The sequence below is a fragment of the Girardinichthys multiradiatus genome, chromosome 23 (genome assembly GCF_021462225.1).
Source record: "Girardinichthys multiradiatus isolate DD_20200921_A chromosome 23, DD_fGirMul_XY1, whole genome shotgun sequence".
NCBI classification, from domain to species: Eukaryota; Metazoa; Chordata; class Actinopteri; order Cyprinodontiformes; family Goodeidae; genus Girardinichthys; species Girardinichthys multiradiatus.
Window position 1 is genome coordinate 24934056 of NC_061815.1, and position 20681 is coordinate 24954736.

Genomic DNA, 20681 nt, shown 5'->3' on the forward strand with positions numbered 1-20681 from the left:
ATCATTCTAATTTGCCTGTGGCAGGGACCATGCATAATAGTTTGTCTAGGATGTCTTTGTAATGGACTGGTGACCTTCTCAGGCTCAGCTGTGATAGGCTACAGTCCTCCTACAACACCTACAACAACAGAACAAGGTGGGTGAAGTCTGTAATCAGAATCAGAATCAGAATCAGAATCAGAAAAGCTTTATTGCCAAGTACGTTTTTGGACATACAAGGAATTTGTTTTGGCGTAGTCGGTGCAATACAGTACAAATTAAACAGTACAAACATATCTACAATATAATATAAATATAAGTGCACAGTTTTAAGTGAGTGAGAGTAAAGCAGAAAAATCAAACTCCAGTTCATACTGCTTGAACTTTTTAACAATTTGATATTTTATGTGGTTTATACATGGTTGTCAAGTATCTTTGCACATACAAAAAATTTTAAATATATGGCATGAATCCACGGGAAAGACATCTCCTTTACAACACCTCGGAAGTACCATGCCACAGTGGCCCGTGCCTCCGTGCAGGTTTCCTTGATCTCCCGCAGAACTATCCTGCTGTCCAATGCCCCTGGCTGCACTGTTATGACTGGAAAGCCAGGATTTCTTTATTTTAATGTGGTTTTAGATTTTGGCATAACATCATTACGACCTGCATTGATAAATGAAGCTGAATTAATTGCTACCTATCACTCTGCCAAAAAAAACCAATACATTTTAGGACACTTTTGCTTCCTGTGCACAATTACACCTGAGATATCAGCCAATTCCTGATGGTCATGGTCTTGTGGTATTTAATATTGTTATTAAATTGTCCAAAGTTAAACACACACAATCCAGATTCTTACATAACATAATTTGAGGTACAACTGCCATTATCATAAAATGTCCTTAGCTCAGCAAAAGCTGCATAAAAACATTTCAGAATGTACAAATTGTATTATCCTTCATCCTGTCAAGTAAACAAGAGTACAAAGTATTTTCAGCTCAAGTCTCCTCTTTTTGGCTAATGGAATGACAACTTTGCTTGGCTTGTAAAACAATCACAATCAGTCTCTTAAATCGTTTTTTTTTTTATCAAGTGAATCGATTGATAAACAGTTCTCATTCACAACCTGGAGACCTAATCAAGAAAAATCATTCCTAAACCATTCACAACAAAAACATATAATCTCATACATCTTTCTTCATGCTTTGTCTTTGTGTTGTGCACTGTCATCATCTAAAGGATGGTTTGAACTTTGTGTCCTGGATTGAAGTTGAGATTAGTGTGCACATGTGCAGTGATTCATGATCATTAGTTTCCCTTTTTTAATGTATTCCTTGATCATCCCTTGCAGCTGCAGTAATCAGTAATCACTCACCTGTTTGTCATACTACTAATCACCAACTTTGCGTATATTCCTCCCAGTTCATTCAGTCAGTTGTCAGATCCTCCTGGTATGTTCTTGCCTCTCCTACTGCCTCCTTCTGTGTTACACACTCACTTGTTTTCTCACCTCCTGTACTATCCCTGTTTTGGATTTTGTTCAAATATTCAGTTTTGTTAAATTATCATCATCCACTAATGGTTTTTCATATGGGCCATATAGGCAGTTACCCAGGGCAGCAGTAGTAGTGGGAGGTGCACATGCACCACATCTGAAAAGTACTAGTTATTTGTTAGTTGCACCTTAAACTACTTTTCTTTTTTGCTAGTGCAGTATATAGGGATTTGGCATTCCTGTGTAGTTCAGAGAATATGGAGATTGTTTTTATTTGCTTTGTTGAGCACTGCAGTGCATATCCATCCCCAGAATTTAAAAGAATTCCCTCATTTTGATTGGTTAGGGTGTTGCCTCTTGTCTGTCAGAACTTCGGTCTTTTATCACACTCAACAACACAGCCATGGACAACTATTACAGTGAAAAAAATAAAATAAAATATAGCAGGATATTTTTGCTTTGATAATTGATATATTTTTCATTAAAAATGACAATAAATTCAATTCAGCAGTCTTTACAATAGCAGACAACAGTTCATTTTATCTGCATAATTTCATGTCTTCTGTTTAATCCGGCTGAAATCACCTGCAGTCTTGATTTGGCTGTACTCCACCTCTTCCTCCATGTTTTGCTTCACTGACTTCCTTCCTTGCTGTTGCACCACTCTGACATCAACGTAAATTAAGTCAGCATTAAGATTTTCTGTAGATGAGCAAGAATTAGTCACTCAATAGAGATAAAGACATAAATAAGACACAAATATTTGCATTGTAGCACATACAGTAAATAACAGTCTACTGAGAGAGAAAATGGTTGGAAAAGAGTTAAGAAGTACCTTTGCATTTTTGCTTTTTACTCCGAACACAGAGGATGATTATACAGACCAGTAACAGAATTAAATAGAAGACCAGGGCAGAGATTGCTCCAACTCTTATTGGAGATTGGCCTGTTTCAAATATAAAGAAAGTCAGTTGAGCAGACAGAAAGAGAGTGCCAGTCAGTTTTGTTACAATCTCTGACATCAACAGGAGCATTTAATAAAAGTGAATAAACACATGATTTATTACAAGGTCAAAATTACGTGAAACCTTTTTAGGTTCACATAATCCTCAGTTTTTTGTTATGCTTCATTATCTGGAACATGAAAGGATGACTTATTATGATTTGAGATATATTATACAGATTATCAATAAATATGTGGGAATCTATTAATTTGACTTTATTTCTTGTATGACCGTGTTTACCTTCAACGAACAACTGCAGATTACGGGTTCTTTTTTCTTTTCCCTCTGAATCAAAAAGGTTGAGCGTGTATTTGCCACTATCACTGTTCCTCAGGTTGTTTATCCTAAATGTTCCATTGTTGGGGATAAATTCAGATCTGCTCATTATAGTGTTTGCCACAATTTCATTGTTTCTCCATCTTAGTATCAAAGTTGCTCCCTTCATCCAATCCATTCTAGGTGCTCCTGAGGCTTGGTCCATCAGTTTAACAAACACAGTTCCTCCCCAGCTTCCTAAACACTGAGCTCCATCTTGTCTGGCATCGCAGAAAGTTTCCACACCTGACAGACAGAATAATTAATAGTGATAATGAAGTTTAAATAAGACATCTCTGAGCTTTACAACAATTAAAATATAAATGACTTGCTGAAAACACAAATCAAAGCTTCATTAGATTTTGCCCTTACATGACATATTAGGCCTCAGAAAGTTGATTCAGTTCAGTAAATAATTATATAAGTATGCTTTTACATATCACTTTCTACATTTTAAAGCTGCATTATAAATTTCCTTTTTCATTTATCTGTATTTCATGAGAATAATCATCCAGTTATTGGTACTAAAAAGACAAAATTATAAGAGATCTAAATGTAAAAAGCAGCTCCTTAAAATATTAAACAGTTACAGTAGTCATATCAAACCCAAAAACACTCTTTTCTGATTCCTGAAACAAAACAAGGTGACCACTGCAAGCATCTCTTATCACCGAACTGCAGTGATGAACACTAACACTAACAAAATTCCTTGTTTAATGATCATACTCATTTTAGAGACCATTATGCAATCTTAAGTGCTATTGATAACACTGTAGTGACTATCTTTAATGTTCATAGCTCAACAAATCTCCCATAACTTGTGAGTCTCATAACTGATCAATGACATGCATTTTACCTTAAATGTCAAGAAATGAACAGGAACAAATAAAATGAGCACCTATGTAAAATTTTTATGAGTTTTCAGAAAGATAAGTAGTTTTATTTAACATTGTGAGCTGGATGGTGAAAATGCTCATCCTAAGCATATATAGAAAATTATATTGGTGGACAAAACATGCATTACTGAGTAAAAGCCACAAATGGTGTGCAGTTTGTCATGTTATGAGAAGGGTCCTGAATTACCAATTATCTGAAGAGGTTTTAAGATTTTTTTTACCGAACCATCTTTTTAATAGAAAGGAGAAAAATAAAAAGGAAGAAAGAGTAAAAGAGGAAGGACTTGTTCAGAGCAGCGCTTCGCTAGTTTTACTAAAAACAAAAGCCACAACACTTGAACTGTCCAAGAAACACAGACGATGTTAAATTAGACTTAATTTTATTTAAGGTCACTAGAAGCAAAAATATTGCCAAGGTTGTAAATAAAACACTGGTTATACCACATGTATTAACTCACCATAAGACACTCCTATTAGCAGAAACAGCAGTCCAACAGTAGCCTCCATGTCCGTTTACATTTACTGTTTAAACAGCAGCTGTCAGGAAGAGCTAAGAGCAAGGACTGAATATTTATCCGACTCTGAAAGGATGAACTTTTGTTGACGATCAGAAGAAAAGCTTTGTATTACCAGGACAGAGGGGTGAGAAAGGGAAGTGAACGTATCTTCACATGGAGAAGAAGGGAAGCTGACACAGAAATCAGTTACACAACCAGATGACCTCAATACTAAAAAATCAGGCTGAGTTAAAACTCTTGAGCCTCCAACCACAAATATTACTGACTTCAGGAAAACCAGATGTTTTGGATGACTGTAGTTTGGAAAGTGAAGCAATCTTGTAATCAGAGGATATATTTAACTTTCTGTCTTGACCCTTACTACTTTGGTTTTTTATCTTAATCATTTGCCATCCATCCATCCATCCATCCATCCATCCATCCATCCATCCATCCATCCATCCATCCATCCATCGTCTTTGGCTTATCTGGGGTCGGGTCGCGGGGGCAGCAGCCTAAGCAGAGAGAGCCAGACTTTCCTCTCCCCAGCCACTTGGGCCAGCTCGTCTGGGGGAATCCCAAGGCGTTCTCAGGCCAGCCGAGAAACATAGTCCCTCCAGCGTGTCCTGGGTCTTCCTCTGGGCCTCCTCCTGGTGAGACGTGCCTGGAACACCTCATCAGGGAGCCGTCCAGGAGACATTGTAACCACATGCCCAAGCCTCCTCAACTGGCTCCTCTCAACGTGGAGAAGCAGCACCTCTACTCTGGGTCCCTCCCGGATGACGGAGCAGACACCATGCAGACGAAACTAATTTTGGGCGCTTTTATCTGTGATCCCGTTCTTTCGGTCATGACCCAAAGCTCATGACCATAGAGGAGGGTAGGCACGTAGATCAACCAGTAAATTGAGAGCTTCACCTTTTGACTCAGCTCTCTCTTCACCACGACAGATCGGTACACCGACCACATCAATGCTGACGCAGCACCAATCGGTCTATCAATCTCCAACTCCATTTTTCCCTCATTCGTGAACAAGACCCCAAGATGCTTGAACTCCTCTCCCTGAGGCAGGACCTCCCCACCGACCCAGAGAAGGCACTTTACCCTTTTCAGACGCAAGACCATGGCCTCGGACTTGGAGGCACTGATTCTCATCCCAGCTGCTTCACACTAGGCTGCAAACTGCTCCGGTGAGAGGTGTAGATCACCTCGCGAAAAGCAGAGACGCAATCTTACGGCCACCAAAACGGATCCCCCCCAACACCTTGGCTTCACCTAGAAATTCTGTCCATAAAAGTAATGAACGGAATCAGTGACAAAGGGCAACCTTGGCAGAGTCGAACCGGAAACGAGTCTGACTTACTGCTGGCAATGCAGACCGAGCTCTGACACCAGTCATACAGAGACCTAACAGCTCGTATCAAAGGGCCTGGAACCCCATACTCCCGGAGTACTTCCCACAGGATTCCCCGAGGGGCATGGTTGAATGCCTTCTCTAAGTCCACAAAGCACAAGTAGACTGGTTGGGCGATCTCCCATGCACCCTGCTGGAAGTTAGGCTTCCATAGTCCAACTAAACAACGGTGGAAATGAACACATTTCAAATTTGTACCATAATGATAAATATCAAGCAATAAACATAAAAGTTAGATAAAAGCATCCGAGATTTCCTCCTCAGAGTCAGTCTCGCTGTCAAAGTGGGAGGAAAGAATCTCACACTGTGGTGTGTGTGCAGTGAGGCAAATGACCTTATGATTTCTAACTTTCAGGCAATGCGATGGCCTTAAGTAGATTCTGAAATAACGTTGCACTGCCCAAGGGATTATTGTGCCCTTGTAAGAACAGTGTTCTTCAACCACCTCTTCAATCACTCGCCAGTGATCAGCTTACAGTTCTTTGTCTTGTGGTGGTCCGCTGCCCTCACACCTTTCAAGCCGTTGATGATCCAGTTGGAAGATGACTTGTCCTGGAAGCCAGATGATGCTGGGAGAGCTGGAGCTTTCCTGCAGATTTCCTGGGTGTCTAGTAGGATCTGATATGGGCCATTCCAGCACCTGGACTTCCTGTGTTTTCTCCTAAATTCTCTGATCAGAATCCAGTCGCCAGGAATAATGGACTGGAGGGTGGAAGTGGCTGTTTCTGGTAATGCAGCCTTCACCATCTGTGAAACTTGAGAAAACGTAGTGGACAGGTTTTGACAGTAAAACAACATCCTACCTTCACACAAAGATGTGGAAGAAAATTTTCTTGGCAATATCCCCATGTCCAAATAAGGAGACTTGCCACACAGCACTTCAAAAGGACTGAGATTTGCCTGTGTCCTTTGTCTCAATCTCATATAAGTGAGAACAATAGGTAGAGCCTTCACAACACTTGGCTAATTTTCAATTCAAAGTCCCATTCTCAAACCTAAGTGCTTAACTACATGAACTTCATCAAAACATCCAACAAAATCCAAAGAATTGATCTTCTGACTTCACCTGATATACTAGCAGTGACCATCAGTTAAATATTCTGAATATCAAAAATGTGACATGATGTTTGTGGAAGGTCTGATTACAGGTCAACATTTCATAGTTTCAGAAAACCCAAAAATAATTTCAAAAATGGTCTAATCTGTGGGCTATGAGCTACCCTTTTTCCCATGAGTGCTACAACTTTTGGAACCCCATGTTACTTTATTCTGACATTCCCCTCTTCTGGCGCAGGGTCTAACCCATGCGACAATCCAGCAAAAAGTTTGTACAAAAATGTTTTAGTAACCAAGATCACATTACATAGAACCAAAGAAATGAATTCTGACATAACTATGTGTCACTATGAATTTAACGAAAGCAACATAAAGAAAATCCAGTTGTTTTAAACTGCAATTCAGTTCCATTAACAACTAAACACAAACTTTAGTTATTCAGTTCATCAGTGTCTCACTTAGAAATTAGTCACATATCATCCTGATTTGTCTTGTACAAAGATGAGTATTATTAGATTAATGGACATCTAATGTAATTTGGATGAATAAACCCTACAAATTGAATCTAATAAATAATTCCCACCAAGTATAAAGTCATGACTCAGATTCTTTATCAAAAATATATTCCTTACTTTTGGCATATCTTGAATTGTCAGCTAGCTTAATGGTACCAGGGAAACTTTCAATCTAATAAATCACCAATGATTCTGCATGCAAAACTAATTCTTCAAACTAGTTTAAACTATTTCATTAACCTTTTAATAATAAAACACATAAATCTAAAAGTCATGCTACATCCTTAATCATTATACAAAAAAAACATGTTTTTAAGGCAACAATCACTACAAGCATTTTGATTCTATTGTCTCTTAAACAGTGTTAAAACTCAGGAATGGAGGTGCTGAGCGTTACCATGACAACAAAGGCATGAACCAACCTGGTAGGTGGGCGGAGTCAGGCAGAACTAACCTCTGATTGACAGCCTATGGGCGGACCCACAGTTTCTTCATCCCATCCCACATTAGTGTAACTTAAACTGCAAAGCTATTAACATGCACCTACCTGAGAAACAAGCTGCTTCTTAACTCTCCTGAAAACTCAAAGTTTAATCAATCTGGGATTTAGAAACATTATTCTAAACATGGATTATTGTTTCATGCAACATATAAACAAACATTCATTCCAACAAAACAAAGACAAAACATCAGAGACAGACAAATGGCCAAATTTGAAGCTTCAAGAATTCAAATAAATTTTTAACAATCTCTTTTCAGAATATGTTTTCTCAGTCATATCTTTTAATGCTATAATTGATCAATTTTGTTATGACAATCGTCAGGATCCTTTTTTTAAAAATGAGTGCACATAGTCCAAAAAATCTCAAAGTATTTAGAAGCACAGCAACAGTTTTCTCTTATATGAATCCAAATTTACTGATGCTGAAACCTTTTGCTAATTCTTTGTACTGTAACTCTATAATAATAACTACAATCCTGAGAGTTATTGTTATAGTTCTCTTTTTGTTTGGCTCAATTTGATCACAGCTGTATTGCAGAATTTCAAGTTAAATGCAAAGAAGTATTTTAATTCAATTCAATTCAAATTCAAAGATACTTTATTGATCCCCGAGGGGAAATTAGAAAAGTCAGCATTGACATTTTTATGGTATACCCAAACCAAACAAAAACTGCAGTGTTTGACTTAATCAGAAATTAAGATAAGAAGCTTGTCTCCAAACTGGACTTTTTCCCACATAGTGTTTAAAAAAGAACAAACATCATTTTCTTTAATTTGGCTATTTAAATTTTGAGAGTTGGGGAAAACTTATTACTAGAACCCCTCTTTTACAATCCAAATGCTGATAAATGTTCCAATATTTTATCTCTTAGTAATCTGGAATCACCTTGTGTACCTTTCTACTCCTATGTATTCTTTTAATCTTTAAGCCCTAAGAAATCCAACAAGGAGACTGGAGTTTGAGCCGACCATCCTCTTACTGTTAAGAGGGCCTTTATTTCTTTTCTTTTCCTAAAATGAAGGATTTTACTTGTCTTGATTCTGTTATAAAAATCCTAACCGTGGTTCCAAAACTAAACTCTTCAACCCCAATCTGTGTTCCCCAGAGTAGAAATTTTGAGTATTATTGCATTTCAAAGCCACCAAATGACTGGAACTCATCATTGGCTTAGATCTATTTTAATAGGTAATCGGTCTACCTTTAATTAAATATTATAATTTTATGGACCCAAAATCTATGGCTTACGGGCTTCAGGAGTCCAGGAACCACAAGTTGAGTACTACTGCATTAAACAATGGTGTTAACTTTCTGCAGAGATTGAAGGATTGGCTAAATATATTGTTTCTGCTTGGACAATAATCAGATTTAAAATTATTAGTTCACAGCTCCTAATTTACCTCAGATCATATTTGCTCCTAACCCAGTTCATAAGAAGCTTCTGACAAACACTATGCTAAAAAGCCAAAAACAAAACAAAAACCAGATCTGTTTTAAAATAAAGAAAAAGCATGCTTAAAAAAACTTGTTACTGTGGTGGAAAATAACTCCACGGTTCTGAAGGCCTTTTCATGCAGAGTCTTTTAGGAAACATGAGATTAGTTTAATTATTTGTGTGGTACCACTGTCCAATCAGATTCTTTCTAAATAACCCCATTTTTCATTCTCATTTTAAAGGTTGGTTTTACCAAGGGAAATGTGTTTAACAAAACCAATTACTCTCAAAAGTTTTAAAAGTTTTTAGCTGGTGATATCTTAGAAAACAACAAGTGTTTTAATATTTCTATGCAACACAGAACTGATTAGGTTTCTCTTTCCTTCTCCAAAGGGAGAAAAAAGAACCTGCAGAACCAAGCCTTTCATAGTTTTTATCAGGATCTGATATAAGGTACAGTGTAAATCAACACGCTGCATGAATCAGAAGAGGGAAGGAAAAACCTAATATAACCTCTTCCCAGCAGCTGCTGTGAAAAACAATGAATTTGCACCTTCCATAAGCGTCAGTTAACACTTGCGGACATAAACTGCACCAAACTGTAAGTACTGTGTCAGAGACTGTATGAAGACCATCTGCAGTAGAACTAAGCCTGTTTTAATGAGGTCTCTACCCATTAGATTTATGGGATACAAACTCTGACAACAGAAAATTATACCTGAAGGAGAAACCCATCAGGTTTTACGCATTCGCTGGGTTTTAAAAATACTCCTTCATGAGATCTGTCCTGAGAATAACATAGAAACACTTGGTTACTGCTGAGTTTTGGAGATGTTGTAACTTCCTCTGCTTTTTAATAACTTTTAATAACTATAATAATTGACCCTGAATATTCCACGACAAAAGAGAACTTGTTTCTCTAAAAGAATTAACCGGAAAGTATCAAATGAACTAAGTTATCACCCTTTTAAATATACTTTTCTAACTCTACAATAATATTTTAACCCGCTATATCTGTCCACGTCAAGCAAGCGTGTCACATGAGCAGCGGTTAATAAGCGTTCTTCATTGCAGAAAATAGGAAAAGATTTATGCAAATGTGTGTGTGTTTGTACGTTACCCCCATCAGTTTCTAAATTGCTCCAGAGTCAGACTGTTATGGCACACAGTCCTCTATCAGTCCAAAAAACAACCAGGCCCTTCTCAGGTCTGTTGGTGAGACATTCAATCATTCTTTGTCCACTTTAACTTCTCCAGGAGGGAGAAAGAAGAAACTTTGCTCCAGTTTCTCTTCTGCCCGCATAAGATGCTTTCAATATAAATCCAGTGTATCACTCTTCTGGCTCTTGCAAACAGCATGGATCGTTGTCCATCTCAGAGGGTCCAGACTTCTTCTGAGTTTTTTTTTTTTTTTTTTCTTGTAGAAAGTCACACTGCAATTTTCAACATGCAGGAAGGCAGATCTCTCTCTTTCAGGCCGTGCTGGAGAAGCATCTCTGGCGGAGTAGCCATGGAGAAGGGCAGGTTTCTAAAATCCAGACTCAAAAATGCAGATGTTGAACTCAAATCCCATATATGTGTGTATGTGTGTGTGAGAGAGGCAAAAGAAAAATTTAGTATAGGTTCAGATTTTGCACAAATAAATATTATCAGTCAGTCAGTCAGTTGTCCCCCTGCCTGTCACTTCCTTCCACAACATGAACTATACTCCTTTCTAAAACAACTTTCTTTTCGACTCTCTAATGTCCCTTTTCACTTTTACCTTCTTTTCCGACTGATCGCAATATTTAAGACAAACAAAACTTCCTTCAGGAAAGTTTTAACTCTTTAACCCCTTAATTGATGCACTCTGTGCTTTTTAATGTTTTTCTCATCAACTGTTTTACTTGAAACTATTTAAACCATTTAACTTATTTACACTCAAACTTCCACGCTGTGAAAAACCAAACTTATCTTCCAAATTAAAGCATATTTAACACAATCATCCCCACTTTTTCCTTTCATTATTTTATAAATCAGAGTATGAAGAAGGAGACACCCCTGATGCCTCAAGGTTCCGGAACCATTTTTTTTTTACCTGTTCAGCGGCACGTCTGCCGACTGGCTTTTCTCCTTTTTGAGGTGTAGAAAATTGCTAAAAACCACCCGCAAAACCCTGTGTTTTGCTTTATCCCATTGTTACCAATAAGAACCTCCCTGTCATTCCTTTTGCAGGGTAACCGGGCACTCAGCTGATGTCCTCCCTCTCGCAACTCTGGAACCTAATTAATTAGTTAGGAGATGATGGTTAATGTGTAATAAAAATAATAATATACATTATATCATACAGAGCAACTTCTCACCCAGATATATTTGACGACAAATTGTTCGGATCCAATCGGCCAGAAGCCGCAGGCGGGCACCAGAACTCCCCTCCGTAAAATGGAAGTGGACTGAGAACAACTCTCAGGCTGGCCAGGCGTCCGTGTCCCCGTCCTGCGGTCTCCTCTGGCACGTTAGATCCTGTTCGTGACGCTAAAATTGTTGTGGAATTTTCTTATCAAAGTGGGTAGAAGTTGACTCATAACAAGAGAAAATCCGGACTTTGTCTTTATAAGTTTTATTCAAAGGCATTCAACATTTGAATGACTCTGTCACCAAGCAAGTCAGTTGAACAGAGCCCCGATCAACATTTACACACAGTATTTATACCAGAACATGACAGTGTTATCTCAACTTCAAAGAGTCTGTGTTTTACGACCCCAGACCCTTCTCGGGTTCAGAGGTGAGAAGGTTACCTAGGAATAACCATCTACTCTCCCCGAGGCATCACCGTAACAAATGTCCTTAACCATTAAACTTCTGATAATGGCTTTTACAGCTTCCTCCTCTAACACAGATGTTCACAGGAGTGAGGTAAACCAAAGGTCATACACTGTGGAATGCTTACTGCAAGAATTTCCATCACAATGTGATTCGCCCTCGTTTCTCACCTTGGTCACCTCAGCACCAGAGAATGGAAAGCCTGCCACAAGGTCCCCAGATTCCGCCTCCTCAGTGGAAGACGTGCCGGTGAGGAGGTCTTTGAAATACTCTGCCCACCAACCCACAACGTCCCGAGTTGAGGCCAACAGCACACCCTCCCCAGTGTAAACAGTGTTGGTGGTGGACCTCCCAACAACACCTCCGAAAGTGGCCCACTCAATGTACCCCACCTACCCCGGAATGTGTTTGAAGTTCTCCCGGAGGTGGGAGTTGAAGCTCTGCCTCACGGTAGACTCCGCCAGGGGTTCCCAGCAGACCCTCAAGATTTGTTTGGGTCTGCCAGGTTTGAACGGCATCCTCCCCGACCATTGGAGCCAGCTCACCAGCAGGTAGTGGTCAGTGGAAAGCTCCCCTCCCCTCCTCACCCGATACATGCGGCTGCAGATCAGATGACACGACAACACAGTCAATCATCGAACTGCAGCCTAGGGTGTCCTAGCGCATATAGAGACCCTTATGCACAGAAGTCCAGTAACAAAACACCACTCAGGTTCAGAACGGGAGGGCCATTACTCCCAACCACACCCCACCAGGTCTCCGGTCATTGCCAATGTGAGCATTAAAGTCACAAGGGAGTGTGCAACCCCTCTCAAAGAGACTGGTTCGAGAGCCAGAGCCATGCATCAAGGTGAGCCCGACTATTTCTAGCTGGAACCTTTCTACCTTGCACACCAACTCAGGTTCCTTCCCCATGAGAGATGTGACAATCCATGTCCCAAGAGCCAGCTTCTGCATCTGAGGGTCAGACCGCCAAGGTCTCGGCCTTCGGCCGCCACACATACCACATTGCACCCAACCCTTATGGCCCCTCCCACGGGTGGCGAGCCCATCAGAAAGGGGAATCACGTTTCCTCTTCAGGCTGTACCCGGCCAGGCTCCATGGATGAAAGCCCGGCCACCAGGCACTCGCCAGCACCTGGTGACCCGCGTCCGGGCGAGGGAACGCTGTTGTCATTTGTGGTAATCATCATAAGGGGTCTGTGGGCTGCGCTTTGTCTGATCCCTCACCTAGGACCTGTTTGCCTTGGGTGACTCTACCAGGGGCATAAAGCCCCTGACAACATAGCTCCTAATATAATTAGGACAATCAAACCCCTCCAACATGGTAAGGTGGCAGCCCAGGAGGGGTTTTGCATGGTCTTCCATAGATAATTCCTTCGTAGTTTCTACACTTGTATTACTTTCATACTGCCATATTTGTAGTGGCTGCCTGTGCAGCCTAGCATTATTTTAAGATTTAACAGTTTGTTTTTAAATCTTTTAAATGGACTGACCCACACCATTTATATAAACATAATCCTCCCTCCACCAAACTTTACATCTCACACAATACAGTAAGATATGGAGCTTTCTCCTGGAAACCGCAAAACCCAGACTCGCCTATCAGATTGCTAGATGAGAAGCACAATTTGTCATTCCAGAGAAAGCTCCTCCATTGCTCTAGAGTCCAGTGGCGACACCAATGGTCACATGCAGTTTGGAAGTCTGTAGCAATTTAATCTGCAGAAAGTTGGCGACCTCTGTGCATCTGCTGTCAGCATCAGCTGCCCTTGCTCCGTCGGTTTATGTGGCCTAGCACTTTGTGGCTAAATTGTTGTTATTTCCAAACGCTTCCACTTTTTCATAAAAACACTTAGAGTCGACTGTGGAATATTTAGGAGCTAGGGAATTTCATGACTAGACTTGTTGCACATGTGGCATCCTATCACAGTACCATGATGGAATTCGCTGAGCTCCAGACAGTTACCTATTCTTTCACAAATGTTTGTAGAAACAGTCTGCATGTACATATATATACAATGTCTAAAACTACAAAACTGCCTAAAACTATAAAAGTTTTAGAAGACTTACTGGAAGTGATGGTATGACCCCACATAGCCCTGATCTCAACATCATTTATTGTGTCTGAGATTACATGAAGAAACAGAAGAACATGAGAAAGCCTACATCCACAGAAGACTTGTGGCTAGTTCTCCAAGATGTTTGGAACAACCTACCAGCCGAGTTCCTTCAAAAACTGTGTGCAAGTCTACCTAGAAGAATTTATGCTGTTTTGAAGCCAAAGGGTGGTCACTCCATATATTGATTTGATTTAAATTTTTCTTTTGTTCATTCACTCCATTTTGTTGATTGATGAAAATAAATGATTTAAACTTCCATTTTTGAAAGCATTCTTCATTTACAGCATTTTTCACACCTGCCTAAAACTTTAACACAGTACTGTATGTCCTCATAATTGTCATCATTTACACATAATTGTGTAAATGAGAATTCTTTTTAAATTGACTAATTTCAGTTTAGTTAGGAAAACATTCAAAAGCAAAAGGTTTCAAAAAAATCAATTTTTTCATTTTTAACAAGGTCAACACATAAACTTGAAGTGGTTGTCACAAAAACATAGAGGAATGAATCAATCACTCTTGGTCTCAAAATTGATCAAAGAAGCCCTTCAACCCTAAATATTCACAAAGAACCACAGAAAAAAACACTGCTTTGCACATAAAAAGCACAGGAGGAATTTCCTTGTACATATTTTAGATTGATATGACTGATGGATGAGTGTTTTAGGATAATTGAATAAGTATTTTCCAATTTTGCTGAGTTTCATGTGTATACGGTTGTAGAGCAATGTGGTAAACTGCATGTGTTTCTGTTCACTAGAAGAGGCATTCTTCACTCCTGCACTCCAACTTAAATGAGTAATGTGTTATTTAAAGACAAATTTAACATTCCTTACATTTACACAACTGGAAACAAAAGAAAAAGATTAACAAACAACAAACAGGTAATAGATCTTTAGGTTTTTAAATGTTTTGAAGCATTCTTGACAGTGATGAACAGAAACATGCCAGGCGTTTTAAAGTTGGATAAGAAGAAATAATGACATGCATAACTTCAATCTGCACATTGTTTGAATTTGTATGAACTTTTAATTGTACTCTATGTTGTACATCCAATTAACCAGGTACATTTCAATAATAGATATTATACTGTTTTTGGCTTGAAACCAGAATTTCTATTCGCTTTCTTGTGGGTGCTTACTTTGCTACATTGCGCTAATCACGGCTATATAATATCATTAAAGTATATGTTGTGATTATTAATCTGAGAATATTATTTAATATTAATATTTTAATATTTTATCAAATAATATTTTGGTCTGTTAAGGGTTGTCCTGTGAATACCAGTCCAGTAAGGCGATGGTATTAGGACAAAATAGAAAGGTGTGAGACGAGCTCTGACATTATTGAACAGCATAAACTCTGCACATATATGGAATGAATTCACACAATTTCTTAAAATACAAGAATTTATTAACAAACTCAAAGTCAAACATATTTCAATCAACAAACTCTTTACTATGTTAAAACAATCCAACTAAACTACCAAGCAGAATTAAAGAATAGGGAAGACTAATGGGCTATGTACAATATAAACAAGTTGATTAAAGATGATTGGAAATTATGACCAAAAGAGTGATGCAACATTACCATGTAATGTTTATGTTTGAGAACCAAGGATTATCTTGAAGAATCTGAAATGAAGTTAAATTAGTCTTGGAACCAACTTAGGTAATAATCAGCAAACATTTAGACAACCATTCACAATGCAAGATCAGATCAAATATTATTTTAATAAAATAATGTTTTCAAGAATGATCTGCTGAATAAAACCAACCTTCTGGAAGTCCAATTCTCAACGGTGTCTAATTAGCTGCCTTTATTTATTGAAATAATATTTGAAGAAATATTATTAAGGGAGTATTTTGGAAAAGAGCCAAATCTTTCTGGAGAAATGGGGCTTAATGGTGTTTACTTAGTTATCAAATCTAGTAAATGATGTTCAGGGACTATTATTCGCCGCCGGATCTACAGAGCCTCAGCCGGCCGCCACCGGATCTACAGAGCCTCAGCCGGCCGCCGCCGGATCTACAGAGCCTCTACTTCCTCGTCGTCTGATCCGGGAGGAGCCCGTGAGTGGGCTGCCTCTACTTCCTCGTCGTCTGATCCGGGAGGAGCCCGTAAATGGGCTGCCTCTACTTCCTCGTCGTCTGATCCGGGAGGAGCCCGTGAGTGGGCTGCCTCTACTTCCTCGTCGTCTGATCCGGGAGGAGCCCGTGTGTGGGCTGCCTCTACTTCCTCGCCGTCTGATCCGGGAGGAGCCCGTGAGTGGGCTGCCTCTACTTCCTCGTCGTCTGATCCGGGAGGAGCCCGTGAGTGGGCTGCCTCTACTTCCTCGTCGTCTGATCCGGGAGGAGCCCGTGAGTGGGCTGCCTCTACTTCCTCGTTGTCTGATCCGGGAGGAGCCCGTGAGTGGGCTGCCTCTACTTCCTCGTCGTCTGATCCGGGAGGAGCCTGTGGGCGGGCTACCTCCACAACCGGGTCCGGAACACCTTTTGTTTTTTCTTTGGGGGGTGCTCCTGGTTTTACAGCCTGACATACACACACAGCCTGACGCACCAGAGCCTGAAATACACACACAGCCTGACGCACCAGAGCCTGACATACACACACAGCCTGACGCACCAGAGCCTGACATACACACACAGCCTGACGTACCAGAGCCTGACTCGTTGCCAGACACACCAAAGCTGGACACCTGGTCCAGGCCTCTGCAGGTCCTGCCTAGGCCCAAGTCTTTGCCGCGATTCTGGCTTCGCCGCACACCTCCGAGGCACCTGCTTCCACGTCGCAGACCGCCTGACTACTCGCTTCGTGGGTTTGCCTGGCATCTCCGCTGCCAGCCTCCAGGCAGCCTGCATCTCTGTCGCCGCAGGCCTCCTAGACGCCTGCATCTCTGTCGCCGCAGACCTCCGGGTCGTCGGCCTGTTCGCTGGCTACATCGCCGCAGACCTCCGGGTCGTCGGCCTGTTCGCTGGCTACATCGCCGCAGACCTCCGGATCGTCGGCCTCTTCGCTGGCTACATCACCACAGATCTCCGGATCGTCGGCCTCTTCGCTGGCTACATCGCTGCAGACCTCCACGGCTTCGCCGCCAACCGCTCAGAACTCTGTGGTACAGGTCCGGTCGCCCGCCTGAACTCTGTGCCTGCTGGGGACGACCTCCTGGTCGCCCGCCTGAACTCTGTGCCTGCTGGGGATGACCTCCTGGTCGCCCGCCTGAACTCTGTGCCTGCTGGGGACGACCTCCTGGTCGCCCGCCTGAACTCTTTTTTTTGGTTTTTGTTTCTGGCCCTCCTTTCGAGGCCCCCCTCCGCCCACCCTGGTTGGGTTGTTTTTTGTTTCTGGCCCACCTTCCAAGGCCTCCTCCACCCACCCTGTTTGGAGTATTTTTGTGTTTTGGACTTTGTGTTTTTCTAGTGGTCGTCTGGGATCCGACCTTAACGGGGGGGTTATGTCATGATATGACATCCTGGGACTTGGTTTGTGTTTTTGTGTTAACTGTGTTTAGGTTTATGTTTTCCTTTATTGTTTATTAGTTCCACCTGTCCCCTCTGCCTCCCTGCCAGCTTGTCACACCTGTTCTTAGTTTCTGTGATTACCTGCCTTTGTTTTCTCCCTGTATATTAGTTGGTCTGTGTTCTTTGTTCCCCGCTGGTTTCTCCATCACTGTTCCTCGTCACTACCCTTGTTGATGTTCAGTTTTGCTACGTTAGAGAACTGAGTACTCATGTAGGTTTTTGGCTCTGAACTCGGTTATGTACCTGCAGTGATTTTTGTGACGCTTTTGACGGTTTTGGAATAAAACCTCAAGATTAACTCATCATGCGGCTGCCAAGCTCTTTTCTGCACTTTGGTCCGATTCAAACTCTTAACGTGATAAAGGTAGCCAAGTTTCACACAAACAAAACTTCATAAAATGAAAAACGTTTAGATCATTTCATCCTAACTGTTAATCTGCCCAAAACACTTAACCTCATGAATCGTGGTGAGGAAACGTTGTCCAAGGGCGAAGTTTGAAGAAGGTATCCACAGTCAACAAGCGGTTAGCTCGGTAGCTTCGCGGGGGGTTGAAGGTGCGTTCGCTCTGAACAAAAGGGTTTGCTCTGGAGCTGTAGCTGGGTGGACCATCCTGTCCGCTGCGGTCTCTGCTGTCTTCTTCCAGACTGGGAGACCATGTCTTTGCAGGGGTTTCTCTCGAACACCGTTAGGGCTCGGAGAAGGAGTCAAGCAATGCTTGTACCTTAATTACCCCTGTTCATGAATGAAAATACCGGATACACAGACAGTATTTCATTCATACTTAACTTTGCATATGATCGATGATCGTATGACATCCTTGGATCCAGTTGAAGAGTTTATGTCTGTTTGCCAGCAAAAGACATTAACCCGCTGGGCCTCTCCTGACCGGTCCCTCTCGAAGGCCGTGTGGAAAGAGGACGAATGTAGCAACAGCTGTGCTTTTATTTGGGTAGTGGCGTCACAGGAAGTTCGCAGTTATCCCGTTTCCTGGCTGTGCCGGAAGAAGGTTAATGCACTTTATTTTGAAAGTTCCAGAAAGGTCCGTACCGGAGTTTAATGTTGAAATCCACGGCTGTGATCCATCATATAGTTGGCTGCAGCTTGAAACTTATGAAACACATTTAGTAGGGTTTCCTAAAATTTATCTTGACTTTACAGTTAACAAACGTGTAGTTATTCTACAGAAGAAAAGAGCATCTACAAAATAACATTCTTTAAAATCTTGAGGCACTAATCCTAAATTAGCTCATAGCCACATAGTTTGGATAATTGTTTAAAACCACAAATCCTAAAGACTAAACTATTTAATAATATGGTATAACTGAAAGTGGAGAAAACTAAAATATTTGGGTATTAATTCTTCTTGATTTCAGTATAGTCAGCCTCTGTAGACTACCTCAACACATCTGATCAAGGGTTTTTGTGGACATTTGCATACACTCCATCCTTATGTAAGTGCAACTTGACATCAGAATGCCGAGGTTTCTTTTTCACTTGGCTGTACTCCTCTTGGATCTCTCCCTGTTGCTCCTCTTGCCTTCTACTTGTCCTCGTGTCAGCATGTTCCAGCTCTACATACTCTTCCTCCACTACAGAAATAGAAGGAAGTAAAGGCACAAGGTAGGTTCATTAACCGTATATTGACCGGACATTTCTTGCTTCAGTTTTTGAAAACAAGTGTCAAAAAATAAATTTATTACATTTGTTGTGTTGTTTCTTCCTCTTGACACAGATGATAACTAAGCTGATGACCAGGATAATTAGCAGACCTCCAAATGCACCCGCTATTATAGGCCACATTTCTGTTTCAAAGTAAAAACAATTAGAAATGAATGAATACAGATTTTTTTTAAATGAACTCACATTAATGAATTCACAGTATTAGAGTACATTTTTAAGTATTACTGTACCAAGGTTGATCAATCCACAGGGTCTGACTTAAAGATGCAGTGATAATAAATTATTCATTTTAAATGTAGCTTCTTACCCATAATAATCTTAATTATGGGCATCCCTGATGAAGTGGTCGTTGATTCAACACACAGGCTGTTATTTTCTTTCAACACCCACTTAGATATTTGGGTCCCATTCATAGTTAAACAGTTTATAAATATGAAGCCTATGAGAAGAGAAAGATAATAAGTAGTGATTATAGATATTAGTTTTAAATTGATTAAATGTAGGCTATTCATTATGCTCTAACTCACCACATGTCGATATCTGTATTTCTTTGAAGAACGAACTGACTTGGTTTCTGGCTGAGCAGACCAGATGTCCTGAGATGTTCTGTCTCAGAAGGATGACATTAGCATCATTGTTTCTAGAGAAGAGTTCAGAGTCTGTCAGTATGTGTCCATTCAGAGTCCAGCTATACTGAGGACTGTCCCCTCCTTCAGAGAGACAGGACACCTTCATCTGTCCTTGGGACAAACACTCATGAATCATCTGGGCAAAGGACACAGGAGCTGAGAGAGAAAGATTTATTTTTAATATATAGTGTAGTTTTGATAATCTTAATGTTTTAGCTAATCACAGAAAATGCACAAAACACAGATTTACAGCACTGTGATGTTTGATAATAAACCTTTTCTATAGAAAGCAGAAAATGCAATTCACATGTAAATTAATTATTTATTATGAGCAAATATGAGCTCCCCCTGAGGTGTTCCAGGCACGTCCCACCGGGAGGAGGCCCAGGGGAAGGCCCACGACACGCTGGAGGGACTATGTCTTTCGGCTGGCCTGGGAACGCCTTGGGCTCCCCCCGGAGGAGCTGGAAGAGGTGTCTGGGGAGAGGGACGTCTGGGTGTCTCTGCTGAATCTGCTGCGACCACGACCCAGTCCCGGATAAGCGGAAGACGACAAGTACGAGTACGAGAAATATGAGCTATTGATTGATTAATAAAATTAAATCTGACAGCAGAAAAAAAATCCTTCACCTTCAACAGTTAACTGAAGAGTCTGCGTCCCTGAATTCCTTCCATCTGAATCAAAGGTTTCCAGAGTGTATTCCCCACTGTCACTTCTGCTGAGGTTCGTTATGCTCAATGTACCATTACTGGGAATGAAAATATATCTGTTCTGAAGAATGTACGGTGGAGGAGGGGTCCTTATGTTCTCCAAGA

General features: G+C 40.8%; 2 protein-coding genes across 2 annotated transcripts; both read right to left on the minus strand.

Annotated features, from left to right (window-relative positions):
• Positions 1-357: 357 nt before the first annotated feature.
• LOC124860528 lies at positions 358-4369 on the minus strand. The gene is made up of 5 exons (XM_047353913.1): positions 4151-4369; positions 2722-3042; positions 2313-2423; positions 2063-2179; positions 358-645 (listed from the first exon to the last, which is right to left on the minus strand). The coding sequence occupies exons 1-5, from the start codon at positions 4197-4199 to the stop codon at positions 602-604; spliced, it is 642 nt and encodes a 213-aa protein (XP_047209869.1). The 5' UTR covers positions 4200-4369; the 3' UTR covers positions 358-601.
• A 14452-nt stretch (positions 4370-18821) lies between these two features.
• LOC124859992 lies at positions 18822-19973 on the minus strand. The gene is made up of 4 exons (XM_047352935.1): positions 19764-19973; positions 19544-19675; positions 19257-19358; positions 18822-19145 (listed from the first exon to the last, which is right to left on the minus strand). Exons 1-4 carry the CDS (start codon positions 19969-19971, stop codon positions 18967-18969), a joined length of 621 nt encoding a protein of 206 aa, XP_047208891.1. The 5' UTR covers positions 19972-19973; the 3' UTR covers positions 18822-18966.
• Between the last annotated feature and the right edge of the window lie 708 nt (positions 19974-20681).

What these genes read in the sequence shown, in the direction of transcription:
- LOC124860528 (XM_047353913.1), bottom strand. Translation starts at nt 4,199, where the DNA reads ATGGAGGCTACTGTTGGACTGCTGTTTCTGCTAATAGGAGTGTCTTAT. An exon ending in GCTAATAGGAGTGTCTTATG is followed by an intron (nt 3,043 to 4,150) that starts GTGAGTTAATAC and finishes TCTGTCTGTCAG; the next exon opens with GTGTGGAAACTTTCTGCGAT. An exon ending in CAGCCAAATCAAGACTGCAG is followed by an intron (nt 646 to 2,062) that starts GTGATTTCAGCC and finishes TTATCAATGCAG; the next exon opens with GTCGTAATGATGTTATGCCA.
- LOC124859992 (XM_047352935.1), bottom strand. Translation starts at nt 19,971, where the DNA reads ATGAAGGTGTCCTGTCTCTCTGAAGGAGGGGACAGTCCTCAGTATAGC. An exon ending in AATACAGATATCGACATGTG is followed by an intron (nt 19,676 to 19,763) that starts GTGAGTTAGAGC and finishes CTCTTCTCATAG; the next exon opens with GCTTCATATTTATAAACTGT. An exon ending in CATAATTAAGATTATTATGG is followed by an intron (nt 19,359 to 19,543) that starts GTAAGAAGCTAC and finishes ACTTTGAAACAG; the next exon opens with AAATGTGGCCTATAATAGCG.